The 17,859-nt window shown below is 43.4% G+C and overlaps 1 protein-coding gene and 1 long non-coding RNA gene across 3 annotated transcripts; one reads left to right on the plus strand and one right to left on the minus strand.

The window, feature by feature from the left end:
- Positions 1-613: 613 nt before the first annotated feature.
- On the minus strand, positions 614-11,400 carry senp3.S (SUMO specific peptidase 3 S homeolog). 2 transcript variants are annotated; one of them, XM_018239783.2, is made up of 11 exons: positions 11,247-11,400; positions 7,685-8,099; positions 7,383-7,586; positions 7,042-7,153; positions 6,168-6,315; positions 4,233-4,280; positions 3,787-3,864; positions 3,289-3,426; positions 3,038-3,121; positions 2,901-2,951; positions 614-2,788 (listed from the first exon to the last, which is right to left on the minus strand). In XM_018239783.2, the coding sequence occupies exons 2-11, from the start codon at positions 8,088-8,090 to the stop codon at positions 2,678-2,680; spliced, it is 1,380 nt and encodes a 459-aa protein (XP_018095272.1). In that variant the 5' UTR covers positions 8,091-8,099; positions 11,247-11,400; the 3' UTR covers positions 614-2,677. The 2 variants fall into 2 exon arrangements, with proteins under 2 accessions (XP_018095272.1, XP_018095274.1); XM_018239785.2 differs by lacking the exon at positions 3,787-3,864.
- Positions 11,401-11,586: 186 nt separating this feature from the next.
- On the plus strand, positions 11,587-16,370 carry LOC121402292. The gene is made up of 2 exons (XR_005966724.1): positions 11,587-11,713; positions 16,092-16,370. It is a non-coding gene; the product is annotated as an uncharacterized LOC121402292 (long non-coding RNA).
- The last annotated feature ends 1,489 nt before the right edge of the window (positions 16,371-17,859 follow it).

Consider the following 17,859-nt stretch of genomic DNA (forward strand, 5'->3'; position numbering starts at 1 on the left):
CAAAGGGAGGCTGGGTGGACTTTTTTTTTGAGCAGGTAGGGCGGCTCTAGAAAGCCTTAAAGTTGATTGGCTGTCACAACTTATATGCAATATAGAGGTGGAGCTTAAAGACCTGTCTGACCGGCTTCGATCGTGATTGGCTCTCGCGGGAGCCAAACACCGCCCACTCATGACTACAACCTCTCCCATTGTCATGCAGAGCTTCCCATGACCCCCTACCATTGGACTGCTACCCTCACGTGATGCCCCGTCCCGCCAAGTTCTGCTTACGCTAATTCGACAGTAGGCCTGACATTCAATTATTTTACGCCATCCTTTGTCCAAGTGCTATTGACGTCACTTCCCTTACTTTCTTTTTTTTCTTTATTTTATAGTGAAAGATTAAGTGAGCGCCATTTCCTGTCAGTAATATTGTGTCTTTGGGTTTTGTGTGCGCCTGAGAGTGGGTTGTGTCGCTGCGTGTAAGCCCGGCTCTCCTCACACTGTAACATATGGAAACGCGCCAATAAGGGCTGGGCCTGCTGTGTGTGTGTGTGTGTGTAATCAGCCGCCATGACACAAATTCCCAGTCAGAGAACCTAGTCTTCCTGTAGCCCCTACTCCCTCCCTCCTCACAACTTTGATACAAACTCACTCACACACCCCCATATACAACTTTAATATATACACACACAATACAAGTTTTACACCACACACATTACTATACAACTTTTATACACACACCCCAATACAACTTTAATATACACACACACACACACACACACTACAAGTTTTACACCACACACATTACTATACAACTTTTATACACACACACAATACAAGTTTTACACCACGCATCCCATTACAACTTTAATATATATACACACACAATACAAGTTTTACACCACACACATTACTATGCAACTTTTATACACACACACACACACACACACACACTACAAGTTTTACACCACGCATCCCATTACAACTTTAATATATACACAATACAAGTTTTACACCACACACATTACTATACAACTTTTATACACACACCCCAATACAACTTTAATATACACACACACACACTACAAGTTTTACACCACGCATCCCAATACAACTTTAATATATACACATACAATACAACTTTTACACCACACACATTACTATACAACTTTTATACACACACACATTACTATACAACTTTTATACACACACACACTACAAGTTTTACACCACGCATCCCATTACAACTTTAATATATACACAATACAAGTTTTACACCACACACATTACTATACAACTTTTATACACACACACACACACTACAAGTTTTACACCACACACATTACTATACAACTTTTATACACACACACACACACACTACAAGTTTTACACCACACACATTACTATACAACTTTTATACACACACACACACTACAAGTTTTACACCACGCATCCCAATACAACTTTAATATATACACACAATACAAGTTTTACACCACACACACACATTACTATACAACTTTTATACACACACACACACTACAAGTTTTACACCACGCATCCCAATACAACTTTAATATATACACACAATACAAGTTTTACACCACACACACACATTACTATTCAACTTTTATACACACACACACAATACAAGTTTTACACCACGCATCCCAATACAACTTTAATATATACACACAATACAAGTTTTACACCACACACATTACTATACAACTTTTATACACACACCCCAATACAACTTTAATATACACACACACACAATACAAGTTTTACACCACGCATCCCAATACAACTTTAATATATACACACAATACAACTTTTACACCACACACATTACTATACAAGTTTTATACCACACACATTACTATACAACTTTTATACACACACACATTACTATACAACTTTTATACACACACACACTACAAGTTTTACACCACGCATCCCATTACAACTTTAATATATACAAGTTTTACACCACACACACACACATTACTATACAACTTTTATACACACACACACACAATACAAGTTTTACACCACGCATCCCAATACAACTTTAATATATACACACAATACAAGTTTTACACCACACACATTACTATACAACTTTTATACACACACCCCAATACAACTTTAATATACACACACAATACAAGTTTTACACCACGCATCCCAATACAACTTTAATATATACACACACAATACAAGTTGTATACCACACACATTACTATACAACTTTTTATTCAGCTGTTTTTTTTTTCTCCTTTTTATTTTTTGACAAAAAAAAAAAAAAAACTACAAATTTGTCCCAGAAAACATTTAAATAAGAAATGAACTGTGTAAAAAAAAAAAAAAAGTTACGCAAAGAATAAAGTGTTTGGGGGGGGATTGTGGAGAGGGCACGGGACACGAAGGACGAGGAAAGACGATCCACCAGCGAAACGGCGCAGCAGGGACTCCCCCCTGGAATTGATCCACAGAATCCTTCAATGTACGGGTGGGCGAGGCACCCACTGGGGTAAACAGGTAGTACGGTCCACCGGGAAGGGGCAAAGACGATGATCAGCGCAGCCCCCGGAGAGGCCACCACCGCAAGTAAAAAGTCTCCGCAGGGTCCCCTACAATAATGGCGCACGTTGGATGCACACGTTTGTCTCACGTTAGAAGACGCGTGGCCTCACACCGCCAGCTTGCAGTGGCACAGCTCCTTGTAGATCTTCCGCCGGAGTTTGGGCATGTCGTGCTGCCCGAAGGTGAATGGGAGTCCAAGGGCAAGGAACTTACAGTACTGGCACGGGGGAAGCGATTGGAGGCAAATGAAAGACAAGATTTTAGTCAGAACAGACTGTCGGCCACTGCCATTCCCACACCCCTGAAAGAAGCAGAGTCGTCCATCTTACCTGCAATACAAACGCCCCGCAGTCGCTATCGTTGTTCTGTCTCGCAACATTCTGTAACGACACAAAATGCAGGCGCATTGAGTCAGCCATCTTGCCTACAGGAAACCCCAGCCAGTATGAAGCCCCTCAGCACTCACCATCTTGAACAAGCCTTTCCAGCCGCTGACGTATTCCGGTCGGTCCTTCTTAACTGCCTCGGCCTGGAGGTATTTGGCTATGTGCTACACAACCACACAACAGCTCATCAGGACTTGTAAGGGCACAAGAAAAATGCCAACCCCAAAATATACTAATGGCAGGGACTTGATTATAGGTCGGACCCTCCTAGACTCAAAATTTACTAATAGCCGGGACGTGATTACAGATTGGTAAAGGAAGGTGGGCTTACCTTGGGACATCGTCTGTTGAGAGTGCGTTGGGAATCAAAGTATGTGATGGTCCGGTTCAGTACATCCACACAAACAAGGGACCAGTGGACCTCGAGATGTATGGGGATAAGGAGCAACTGTTTGTTAAAGATATCCACCTAGGGAATGGAGCGGCACATGTGGGGTGTAAGTGCAGGGGCAGCACAAGGTACATTTAGGAAGAGAAGGGGTGCCCATAGTTAATACAATGCAGACCCAAGCTAAGCTCGTGTTTGCTACTGTCAGACACCATTATGTGACTGCTGGGTTATGGAATGAAGGAGAAAGGATGTCTGGTGGGGAGAGGGGGCAAGAGTAAAAGGTTGCGGGGAGTTGCGGGGAGCAAGAGATATTTGGAAGAGGCTGCCAGATGGGTAGAAGATGAAAGTAAAGATTTAAAAACAAGCACAATGCAGAGTGGTTGGGATTTAAAGGAATAGGACGCTCAGTAACGGAAAGCATGGCGTGTAGCTGCTCACGTTTTTCGTCCACCTCTTAACCCCTTCGTAGCCTTTAGTTCGCAGTTTATCGTAAAAGAAACTGTTGAAGAAATGAACCTGGAAGAGAGTCGGGGTAAAAGACTGTCAGCGTACGGGGAGGAGGGGTATATGCGCCCCAGTTAATTGAAGAGCTGAAAAAGGGGCGGGGACTTGGCAGGGTCCCCGGCTGTACCACTAGGGTGGTCTTTAGTCCAATAATGGACAACTGATAAACCAATGACAATGCAGAAGGACTCATTCTGTGAATACTGGCAAGTAGGTATACTATAAAGACCATTTGGGGAACAGTTTAAGCAGCATCCAATGAGGGGCCTCCTCGTGACATTGCCAGTGCACAGAACTCTCTGTACTGGGCCCGAGAGGTACCATATAGCCAATCAGGCGACAGGACAAAAGAGATGGGTGTGGAACTGGGGGCACATTACCTTGTCTGGTACAGCATCCATAACCAAATCTCCATACATGTTCATTACCTGCAAGAGATACTTCAATGAGTAACTACTGCCCCCCCAGTGCCACCTTCACTCTTATACTAATCTCTACACAGCACCATTATTGCCCCCTCAGTCTTCTACTTAAAGGGCTTCCAACACTTGTTTCAGTTCAGTTGCTGTCAGACAGATCATCAGAAGTAATGACTTTTTCCAATTACATTCTATTTTCTATGTGTGACAGTGTTTCTAATATTAAAGTGTAAAGTGTCATTTTTCACCTTCTAATGCAGCTATGGGGGAGGGGGTCGCCGACGCTAACGGATCTAAATTGATATTTAGTTGATCCATGTGTTTGTCCTTGCGGAGCAGAATCCTTGAGTTTTATTAAAGAGGAACTCCAGCTTCCAAACCAAAATGTGATAAAGAGGCCCCATAACACAGAAACCCCTAATATTCCCATCACAGTTACCTGTTTCTTCATAAAGTCTGAATAAATGACATTTTCTCTGCTGAAATCCAGCTGTGTAACAGTTCTTCTCTTTCTGCATCATTTGAAATCCTGGCAGGGAAGGAGGGACTAAACACTGATGTTACACATTGTACTTACAGCATGCAGGAACTACATAACCCACAATGCATTGCACTGGCATGTTCCTTATTGAAATCACATGTGCAGGGCATTGTGGGGTTTGGAGGATGCAGGCTGAGGACAGATGGCTGTTGATACAAAGTAACAGTAGTCAGTCAGTCAGCAAAGTAGTCAGACAGATCAGCAGGAGAGCAGGGGGCTGGGCTTAGGGAACTGTCAGAAACCATTAAAACTCATGAAAAGTCTGCATATTTTTTAATTGATGTATATTGCAAAGTTGCTTGAAATTACGTTTAATTTTCAAAAAGCTTAAGTTATGTTTTTGCGGAGTTCCCCTTTAAAGGCAGCTGTTAGAATTGATACAATAGTTGCCAATACTCCAGAGATGCTGCTGAGAAATGGATCAACTAAATGTTGTAAAGTTGTAACAATTCATATTCTGCACGACACCAGAGACAGGGACATTACACTTTACACTTAGATTTTGGAAAAAAGGTAAAAAAATATAAAGTAATTGAAAAAAAGTCTTTATTTCTGGGGAACAATCTGATAACAACTGAACTGAAAAAAGTGTTAGAAGGTGACCGACCCCTTACTTCTACATTTATTACCTCATTTTCCCTTACTAACTGCTCTCTCACAGATGCACACAAATGTTACTGCCCTGACCCCTCCCACACTCCGCTCATGCCCTGACTCCTCCCACTCTCCACTGTGTTTCTCCCCCGGACTCCTCCCATACACTGCTTTGTTACTGCCCTGACTCCTCCCACACCCCACTCTGCTACTGCCCTAACTCAAAAATAGCCAGAGAGCACACCTTTATGTTTAAAAGGTTTTCATTTTTATTTCGCAGACATTCCTGTGCAGGAGTGTCTGGCTATTTTTGATTTACTTGGAATCCTTGCAATTTGGCACGTGGACTGCGGCTCGTTGAGAAGCACTGAACACACGGATGACTACTATAAGGACAATTTTATATTTAATCTGATACTGCCCTAACTGCTACTCTCAGCTGTTTCTGCCCTGACTCCTCCCACTCTCCACTGTGTTTCTCCCCTGACTCCTCCCATACACTGCTTTGTTACTGCCCTGACTCCTCCCACACCCCACTCTGCTACTGCCCTAACTCCTACTCTGAGCTGTGTTTCTGCACTGACTCCTCCCATACACTGCTTTGTTACTGCCCCGACTCCTCCCACACACCGCTCTGCTACTGCCCCGACTCCTCCCACATCCCGCTCTGCTCCACTCTCAGCTGTGTTACTGCCCTGACTCCTCCCACTCTCCAATGTTACTGCCCCGACCCCTCCCATTTTCCTCTGGCCTGTATGTACCTGGTCATTGAGCCAGTTCTGGCCATAGAGAGTGCCCAGGTCGTCCATACTTAACACATGGCGCTTGTAGGTCACACGGAATCCCCGTAACATGGCGTTCCCAGGATGCCGCTGGTATGACTGGATCACATGTTGCACCACAGTCCTCCTACAGACCAACAGACACCCTGCGTTACAGCCCCATGTTATACCCATGAACCCCCCCCCGGGGCAGAAAGAGACTTGGTGCATGAGCAGGTGAAACAAGACTAAATGAACCCCTGTAATGCCGCACTGCAAGTGGGAACATTTCATCACATAGTGAGTAATTTACAGATTATTAAAGGGGAGATGTGAAAATGCCGAGATGAAAGAGATGGGCAGTGCATGGCTGCATAGAAACCAGGACAGTCTGCAGATACACCCACACGCTGCCTTATCAGCACTCAGCAGCCTTGTGTTGTATTAAAGATACAGTTCCTGAAGTCTGCTGACTGCTCCTGCACCCAGGCACCTGCCCATTGGCTGCAGCTCTTCCAATGGCTTTACTTTCCTTTTATCCGTGTTCCAGGTGGGCTCTAACAGCAGCGGTCAGGGGTCCTATTCTATATACAAAACCTGCTGTGCAACGGTCACATGCCAGTCCTTAAGTGAAGTCAAATGGGCACTAAGTTCTGGGCAGGAGTGTCACAGTAAAGGGCCCAATATCTGTGCAGCATGAGGAAGGGGGGAGACCCCATAGACTGGCAAAGGGTTTGTATGTGAAACTCAGTGGCCATAAATATACCCTGTAGCTGAGAGCGGATGGGTCTGTACCTGCACCAGACCCACGGGCAGCCCTCGTCACTCCACCAACCCCCCCCCAATACCCAGAAGCCCTTGCTGTGCTCCCTACCTGGCCGGGGTAGAAAAGGGCTCCTGGAACACGTCCTCCAGCTTCTCCAAAACCTCATCTGTCCCCAGGGGTATGAGGCTGCCGTACGTCTGCAGGAACTGGTCCAGGATACCTGGGGGGGCAGATACACTGAGCAGTGGGATTGTGCAGCACCCCCTAATTACCCCCTAATCATTCTGCCTCATGCTGTTACTGTCACAATTAACCATTTCATTTGCAATATCTCCATGTTGGCTCTCAGGGGCCCAGAAGTGGTCATGGCAGCCACTGATTGGACAGGACTGGGTGGGTGTAAGGAAACATGGGGGCTTTACAACATGGCAGGCCAAACTGTCACTCACTTTGCACACAGGTCACGTGCTCCTGCGTCAGGGTGATAGTGGGTGGAGCTTCCTTCTCCGGGGGTGGGGTTAGTTCTTCCTGAGGACGGGGCCCGTTGGTAGTTGGAGTGTGCTGGTTCCCGATGCTGCACACGTTTGTGATGAGGATGGGGTCAGATGGGGTCGGTAGAGGGGAGAATCCATTTGGCAGTCCGTAGGGGGGATCTGAGCAGAGAGGGGCAGGTTAGAGGGGCTGGGAGGGAAAGAGTTACTAAGCAAAGGAAAGTGGGGCACAGGACAAAGGGTTATACTATATATATCACCTGTCTCCTCTTCTGCAAAGTGATTGGTCACTGAGGAAACCTCTTCAGCTCCCCTGCCATGTGATTTGTCCAGCTCCGCCCCCACGGAACAGCCACCACCTTCCCGCCCTTTCCTCCAAAATCGTTTCCTTCTGCCCCCGAAGCCTCCCCAAAGTTTCAAGTGAAAGGGCAGCATGGGGGAGCGCTTGTACAGGCGCAGGTATAGGGAACGCAGGGCGCGTAATCTCTGCCTCCGACTCCTGCGCTGATGCCTGGGAGGGGGGGTGCATGCTCTCCCGAGACCTTCATCCTCCTCTTCATCCCAACTGTCATCCCCTCCTCTATAAAACGCTTTGTCATTCTGGGCTCCTGTCAGACAGTGAGGGGAGAAAGGCGGCAGCTGGGGCTGGACTGGGGTGTGCCTCATCGCAGGGATCTGGGGGGACAGAGGGGGCACATATGAGGGGTACACTCACAGCTAACTATTAATAACTTACCCCCTTACCTCTCATACAGGTGCAGAAACATCAACACACAGGAGCATTATGGGATACAGGGGAATGAGAGAGAATCATGAGATACAGAGGAATGAGAGACAGGGAGAATCATGGGATACAGAGGAATGAGAGAGAGAATCATGGGATACAGAGGAATGAGAGAGAGAGAATCATGGGATACAGAGGAATGAGAGACAGGGAGAATCATGGGATACAGGGGAATGAGAGACAGAGAGAATCATGGGATACAGAGGAATGAGAGACAGAATGAATCATGGGATACAGGGGAATGAGAGAGAGAATCATGGGATACAGGGGAATGAGAGACAGAGAGAATCATGGGATACAGAGGAATGAGAGACAGGGAGAATCATGAGATACAGGGGAATGAGAGACAGAGAGAATCATGAGATACAGAGGAATGAGAGACAGAGAGAATCATGGGATACAGGGGAATGAGAGACAGGGAGAATCATGAGATACAGGGGAATGAGAGAGAGAGAGAATCATGGGATACAGAGGAATGAGAGACAGAGAGAATCATGGGATACAGGGGAATGAGAGACAGAGAGAATCATGGGATACAGAGGAATGAGAGACAGAGAGAATCATGGGATACAGAGGAATGAGAGACAGAGAGAATCATGGGATACAGGGGAATGAGAGACAGAATGAATCATGGGATACAGAGGAATGAGAGAGAGAGAATCATGGGATACAGAGGAATGAGAGAGAGAGAATCATGGGATACAGAGGAATGAGAGACAGAATGAATCATGGGATACAGAGGAATGAGAGACAGAATGAATCATGGGATACAGGGGAATGAGAGAGAGAGAATCATGAGATACAGAGGAATGAGAGACAGAGAATCATGGGATACAGGGGAATGAGAGAGAGAGAATCATGGGATACAGAGGAATGAGAGACAGGGAGAATCATGGGATACAGGGGAATGAGAGACAGAGAGAATCATGGGATACAGGGGAATGAGAGACAGAGAGAATCATGGGATACAGAGGAATGAGAGACAGAATGAATCATGGGATACAGGGGAATGAGAGACAGAATGAATCATGGGATACAGAGGAATGAGAGACAGAATGAATCATGGGATACAGAGGAATGAGAGACAGAGAATCATGGGATACAGAGGAATGAGAGAGAGAGAATCATGGGATACAGGGGAATGAGAGACAGAGAGAATCATGGGATACAGGGGAATGAGAGACAGAGAGAATCATGAGATACAGGGGAATGAGAGACAGAGAGAATCATGGGATACAGAGGAATGAGAGACAGAGAGAATCATGGGATACAGGGGAATGAGAGACAGAATGAATCATGGGATACAGAGGAATGAGAGAGAGAGAATCATGGGATACAGGGGAATGAGAGACAGAGAGAATCATGGGATACAGAGGAATGAGAGACAGGGAGAATCATGAGATACAGAGGAATGAGAGAGAGAGAATCATGGGATACAGGGGAATGAGAGACAGAATGAATCATGGGATACAGAGGAATGAGAGAGAGAGAATCATGGGATACAGGGGAATGAGAGACAGAATGAATCATGGGATACAGAGGAATGAGAGACAGAATGAATCATGGGATACAGAGGAATGAGAGAGAGAGAATCATGGGATACAGGGGAATGAGAGAGAGAGAATCATGGGATACAGAGGAATGAGAGACAGAGAGAATCATGGGATACAGAGGAATGAGAGACAGGGAGAATCATGAGATACAGGGGAATGAGAGACAGAGAGAATCATGGGATACAGGGGAATGAGAGAGAGAGAATCATGGGATACAGAGGAATGAGAGACAGGGAGAATCATGGGATACAGAGGAATGAGAGAGAGAGAATCATGGGATACAGAGGAATGAGAGAGAGAGAATCATGGGATACAGGGGAATGAGAGAGAGAGAATCATGGGATACAGAGGAATGAGAGACAGAGAGAATCATGGGATACAGGGGAATGAGAGACAGAGAGAATCATGAGATACAGAGGAATGAGAGACAGGGAGAATCATGGGATACAGAGGAATGAGAGACAGAGAGAATCATGGGATACAGGGGAATGAGAGACAGAATGAATCATGGGATACAGAGGAATGAGAGACAGAATGAATCATGGGATACAGAGGAATGAGAGAGAGAGAATCATGGGATACAGGGGAATGAGAGAGAGAGAATCATGGGATACAGAGGAATGAGAGACAGAGAGAATCATGGGATACAGAGGAATGAGAGACAGGGAGAATCATGAGATACAGGGGAATGAGAGACAGAGAGAATCATGGGATACAGGGGAATGAGAGAGAGAGAATCATGGGATACAGAGGAATGAGAGACAGGGAGAATCATGGGATACAGAGGAATGAGAGAGAGAGAATCATGGGATACAGAGGAATGAGAGAGAGAGAATCATGGGATACAGGGGAATGAGAGAGAGAGAATCATGGGATACAGAGGAATGAGAGACAGAGAGAATCATGGGATACAGGGGAATGAGAGACAGAGAGAATCATGGGATACAGGGGAATGAGAGACAGAATGAATCATGGGATACAGAGGAATGAGAGAGAGAGAATCATGGGATACAGAGGAATGAGAGAGAGAGAATCATGGGATACAGGGGAATGAGAGAGAGAGAATCATGGGATACAGGGGAATGAGAGAGAGAGAATCATGGGATACAGAGGAATGAGAGACAGGGAGAATCATGGGATACAGGGGAATGAGAGAGAGAGAATCATGGGATACAGAGGAATGAGAGACAGGGAGAATCATGGGATACAGAGGAATGAGAGAGAGAGAATTATGGGATACAGGGGAATGAGAGACAGAGAGAATCATGGGATACAGAGGAATGAGAGACAGAATGAATCATGGGATACAGAGGAATGAGAGACAGAGAGAATCATGGGATACAGGGGAATGAGAGAGAGAGAGAATCATGGGATACAGAGGAATGAGAGACAGTGAGGGGACAGAGAGGTTTATCAGGGGCCACACACACAAACAATGAGGGGCCACAGGAGGGCCCGGGTCCCACAGAAGTACAAAGCCCGCACATGTCCGGATAATAACAGCCGTAGCCTCTCCCGTGCCCTCTCATCCCCTTCCCAGGCTCCGGGACTCGCGCTTTTCTATGTTCAGCGTCTGTAGGGAGCTCGTCGCGGGTAGGTGACGTCACGCGCGGCGCGCTGACGGGTGAACGGGCTGAGTGGGGGAAGGGGCCAAAGACCGTATCGCTCTGGTAAGACCTCCTCCGAACCGGAAGCGCAGCCATGTTGGGACTCCTGCACCACTCAAACAACGGACGACGCCATCTTCTCGATCTGGAAGCGGCTGCAACGCCATCTTTGTACACCCGGAAACCGGCCACGTTAGTACTCCTGCCTGATGGAGCTTTCTTGGCCGTGTATCGGCTACATTTCCCACGTGCCCTCTTTATAAACAGCCGACGGCCATGCTAGTATCCGAGGCAACTGTCAGTCATTGCTGAGTTACTATGTGATGTCACATTTATTTGTGTGAGGTAATTGTACAGCATTTGTGCTTGTGAGTGAGGCTCAGTGTGTGGCAGTTATACATGAGGAGCCACCAACCCGTGTCCCTCTATAATACTAGTCCTGTAATACTTACTAGTCCTCTAATACTAGTCCTCTAATACTAGTCCTCTAATACTAGCCCTCTAATACTAATCCTCTAATACTAGCCCTCTAATACTAGTCCTCTAATACTAATCCTCTAATACTAGTCCTGTAATACTAGTCCTCTAATACTAGCCCTCTAATACTAGTCCTCTAATACTAATCCTCTAATACTAGTCCTCTAATACTAGTCCTGTAATACTACACACCTCCCAACATTTTGGAAGTAAAAAGAGGGACAAAAATAATTTTTCCACATGTAGCGCAGCAGTTTGTTGACCACACCCCTTTCTGTGACCACACCCCCTAATTACCATGTTTGTTTTACAAAATTTGTCAGGTTATGAAAGTTTGAAAATATTTCTCCTTATCTAAACTGTGTTTTTGTGTCTCAAAATTGTTACAAAGTATCTTATTTGCACCTGTTAGCTGTTCTGGTCTCTCTGCTAAAAGCCAATTAAGTGAGAAACTTTGTTTCTTTTTCTGGCTGTTCAGTGCAGAGAAAAGAGGGACTTTCCAGTACAAATGAGGGACTGCGGGTTGAGCTGTCAAAAGAGGGACTGTCCCTCCGAAAAAGGGACAGTTGGGAGGTATGAAACTAGTCATCTAATACTAGCCCTCTAATACTAATCCTCTAATACTAGTCCTGTAATACTAATCCTCTAATACTAGTCCTGTAATACTAGTCCTCTAATACTAATCCTCTAATACTAGTCCTGTAATACTAGTCCTGTAATACTAGCCTTCTGATACTAATCCTCTGATACTAGTCCTGTAATACTAGTCCTGTAATACTAGTTCATCTAACTACTATAGCCCTCTAAATAGTCTAGTAAGTACTAAGTACTGTAATACTAGTCCTGTATTACTAGTCCTCTAATACTAGTCTGTAATACTAGTCCTGTAATACTAGCCTTACTGATACTAATCTAATCTAGTCTAATACTAGTCCTGTAATACTAGTCCTTGTAATACTAGCCCTCTGATAATAATTCCTCTAATAGCTAGTCCTGTAATACTAGTTCCTGTAATACTAGTACGCTGTACCTCTAATACTAATCCTCTAATACTAGTCCTGTAATACTAGTTCTGTAATACTAGTCATCTAATACTAGCCCTCTAATACTAATCCTCTAATACTAGTCCTGTAATACTAGCCCTCTAATACTAGTCCTGTAATACTAGCCCTCTAATACTAATCCTCTAATACTAGTCCTGTAATACTAGTCCTGTAATACTAGCCCTCTAATACTAGTCCTGTAATACTAGCCTTCTGATACTAATCCTCTAATACTAGTCCTGTAATACTAGTCCTGTAATACTAGTCCTGTAATACTAGCCCTCTGATACTAATCCTCTAATACTAGTCCTGTAATACTAGCCCTCTAATACTAGTCCTGTAATACTAGCCCTCTAATACTAATCCTCTAATACTAGTCCTGTAATACTAGCCCTCTAATACTAGTCCTGTAATACTAGTCCTGTAATACTAGTCCTCTAATACTAGTCCTGTAATATTAGTCCTGTAATACTAGTCCTGTAATACTAGCCTTCTGATACTAATCCTAGTCCTGTAATACTAGTCCTGTAATACTAGTCCTGTAATACTAGCCCTCTGATACTAATCCTCTAATACTAGTCCTGTAATACTAGTCCTGTAATACTAGTCCTGTAATACTAGTCCTGTAATACTAGTCCTGTAATACTAGCCCTCTAATACTAATCCTCTAATACTAGTCCTGTAATACTAGTTCTGTAATACTAGTCATCTAATACTAGCCCTCTAATACTAATCCTCTAATACTAGTCCTGTATAGTCCTCTAATACTAATCCTCTAATACTAGTCCTGTAATACTAGTCCTGTAATACTAGCCTTCTGATACTAATCCTCTGATACTAGTCCTGTAATACTAGTCCTGTAATACTAGTCATCTAATACTAGCCCTCTAATACTAATCCTCTAATACTAGTCCTGTAATACTAGTCCTGTAATACTAGTCCTCTAATACTAGTCCTGTAATACTAGTCCTGTAATACTAGCCTTCTGATACTAATCCTCTAATACTAGTCCTGTAATACTAGTCCTGTAATACTAGTCCTGTAATACTAGTCCTGTAATACTAGCCCTCTGATACTAATCCTCTAATACTAGTCCTGTAATACTAGCCCTGTAATACTAGCCCTCTAATACTAATCCTCTAATACTAGTCCTGTAATACTAGTTCTGTAATACTAGTCATCTAATACTAGCCCTCTAATACTAATCCTCTAATACTAGTCCTGTAATACTAGTCCTCTAATACTAATCCTCTAATACTAGTCCTGTAATACTAGTCCTGTAATACTAGCCTTCTGATACTAATCCTCTGATACTAGTCCTGTAATACTAGTCCTGTAATACTAGTCATCTAATACTAGCCCTCTAATACTAATCCTCTAATACTAGTCCTGTAATACTAGTCCTGTAATACTAGTCCTGTAATACTAGTCCTGTAATACTAGTCCTGTAATACTAGCCTTCTGATACTAATCCTCTAATACTAGTCCTGTAATACTAGTCCTGTAATACTAGCCCTCTGATACTAATCCTCTAATACTAGTCCTGTAATACTAGTCCTGTAATACTAGCCCTCTGATACTAATCCTCTAATACTAGTCCTGTAATACTAGTCCTGTAATACTAGTCCTGTAATACTAGCCCTCTAATACTAATCCTCTAATACTAGTCCTGTAATACTAGTTCTGTAATACTAGTCATCTAATACTAGCCCTCTAATACTAATCCTCTAATACTAGTCCTGTAATACTAGCCCTCTAATACTAGTCCTGTAATACTAGTCCTGTAATACTAGCCCTCTAATACTAATCCTCTAATACTAGTCCTGTAATACTAGTTCTGTAATACTAGTCATCTAATACTAGCCCTCTAATACTAATCCTCTAATACTAGTCCTGTAATACTAGCCCTCTAATACTAGTCCTGTAATACTAGTCCTCTAATACTAGTCCTGTAATACTAGCCTTCTGATACTAATCCTCTAATACTAGTCCTGTAATACTAGTCCTGTAATACTAGTCCTGTAATACTAGTCCTGTAATACTAGCCTTCTGATACTAATCCTCTAATACTAGTCCTGTAATACTAGTCCTGTAATACTAGTCCTGTAATACTAGCCCTCTAATACTAATCCTCTAATACTAGTCCTGTAATACTAGTTCTGTAATACTAGTCATCTAATACTAGCCCTCTAATACTAATCCTCTAATACTAGTCCTGTAATACTAGCCCTCTAATACTAGTCCTGTAATACTTGTCCTGTAATACTAGTCCTGTAATACTAGTCCTGTAATACTAGCCCTCTGATACTAATCCTCTAATACTAGTCCTGTAATACTAGTCCTGTAATACTAGTCCTGTAATACTAGCCCTCTAATACTAATCCTCTAATACTAGTCCTGTAATACTAGTTCTGTAATACTAGTCATCTAATACTAGCCCTCTAATACTAATCCTCTAATACTAGTCCTGTAATACTAGCCCTCTAATACTAGTCCTGTAATACTAGCCCTGTAATACTAGCCCTCTAATACCAGCCCTCTAATACTAATCCTCTAATACTAATCCTCTAATACTAGTCCTCTAATACTAATCCTCTAATACTAGTCCTCTAATACTAGTCCTGTAATACTAGTCCTGTAATACTAGTTCTGTAATACTAGTCCTGTAATACTAGTCCTGTAATACTAGTCCTGTAATACTAAGTAAGTATATGATGTGTATATAGAGGGAAGTGATGTGGGGAGAGAAGAGTAGTAGGGGCGGGTGCTGGAGACTCAGTGATGGTATATGTTGCCTCTATGACTTACAGTCGGGTCTATAAATATTTGGGGAGTTTTGTCTAATGTTGGTTCTGTACATGAGCACAATGAAATGAAACAACTCAGATGCAGTTGAACTACAGACTTTCAGCTTTAATTCAGTGGGTTGAATAAAAAGATTGTGTAACATGTGATGAACTAAAGCTTTTGGGCGATTCAGCCGCGATACAACGAGTTGCACAAAATCGTAGACGTCACGTTGGATGCGACGGAAACAAGGGTAAGTAACGGCAGTGTTGCAGCGTCGCACAATGCGACAATTGAATTACTTACCCCTGTTTCCGTCGCATCCAACGTGACGTCTACGATTTTGTGCAACTCGTTGTATCGCGGCTGAATCGCCCAATGTAGTCCGGCCCTTTAGCACAATCCCTTCATTTCAGGGGCTCACAAGTAATTGTGGAATTGAGTGAAAGTCATGGGGGAATCCCTATTATCAATGAAGCAGATGAAAAGCCTGGAGATGTGGATCAGAGAACATGAGGCCTCAGGAGCTGCAGGTGAGACAGAACTTTCCTCCTCTTCTTACACTGCAGTACCTGCGAGAGCCACAAGAGGGAGACACGAGAAGCTTTATTAGCTGACTGCACAGGACATCTATACAACTGTCACTCAATATTTACTGCAATTGTCTGCAGCTCTGAACATGATATATTGTATTATATATTGTATTATTGACTGTATTGATGGAGTAAGTGACCTCAGCCCCCACACTGGCACATGGAAGGATAATGACCAGTATAATACAGTGCGGGGGCTGATGAGAGTGGGGGATACGCTGGGTTCATATCTGTCTCATACAATGTTCTAGTGTACTGCACTCCAGCTGCTGCTCCCACCTTTCTCCCAAGTGTTGTGATGAACTCCAGTCAGTACCAGGCTCTGGCACAAACACTTCATACACTGGCAACGCCTTCGTTTCCCAATCTAGAGAGGTAGAAATACATCGAAACTGCCCCATGGAGGCAAACTGGGCTCAATGACTGGCAACATTGGGCTCCAAATGGGGGTACCACATGCTACTTACTGGGGGGCACTACTAGTGACACTAACCTTTTCCTCAATCCTTTTCCCTGTGTCAAACCAAAGAGGCTCATATGCACTTGCTCCTCTAACTGCCCCTACCCTTATGGGAACGTTCTCACTACAAGTTGGAGCATTGCTGCTGGGAGTTGTTGCTGGGAGTTGTTGCTGGGAGTTGCTTGCGAGTGAGTCCTGCATGTGATTTGAGCAGTTTGGAAGTCTTGTCAGGGTTACTCGGCTGTATCCGCTTAACTGTTTCTTTGGCCTGGGTGCTGAGGGGAAGGTGGGGAGTGGGAGAAAGTGAATTGAGGGGTGCAGGGCTGCCCATAACTGGGGGATACACTTGCTACGTCTGGTCGGTTGGGTGTGTGGGAAGCTGCAGGGTAAATACATGCGTTGTACTGCTGCTGGGATATTGCATTTCCACTTCCCCGCCTACTTATCATTTATTGGGTGGAGCTCAGAACATACAGTCTCCCCAAACTTCTTCTTCTAATTGACCAGCTACAGAGCCACAGACACATGAGTAACCACTTAGCAACTGTCACTCACCTAAACTGCCATGTGATTGGGCAAGTGGCTTTCCTGGTGCCACTCAGGGGGTATCTTGGTGCAACTGATCAATATATAAATATATAAGGAGATATGATCACTATATATAAATATATAAGGGGATATGATCACTATATATAAATATATAAGGGGATATGATCACTATATTTAAATATATAAGGGGATATGATCACTATATATAAATATATAAGGGGATATGATCACTATTTATAAATATATAAGGGGATATGATCACTATATATAAATATATAAGGGATATGATCACTATATATAAATATATAAGGGGATATGATCTCTATATATAAATATATAAGGGGATATGATCACTATATATAAATATATAAGGGGGATATGATCACTATATATAAATATATAAGAGGATATGATCACTATATATAAATATATAAGGGGATATGATCACTATATATAAATATATAAGGGGATATGATCACTATATATAAATATATAAGGGGATATGATCACTATATATAAATATATAAGGGGGATATGATCACTATATATAAATATATAAGAGGATATGATCACTATATATAA

Source organism: Xenopus laevis, chromosome 3S (assembly GCF_017654675.1).
Source record: "Xenopus laevis strain J_2021 chromosome 3S, Xenopus_laevis_v10.1, whole genome shotgun sequence".
In the NCBI taxonomy this organism is placed as follows: domain Eukaryota; kingdom Metazoa; phylum Chordata; class Amphibia; order Anura; family Pipidae; genus Xenopus; species Xenopus laevis.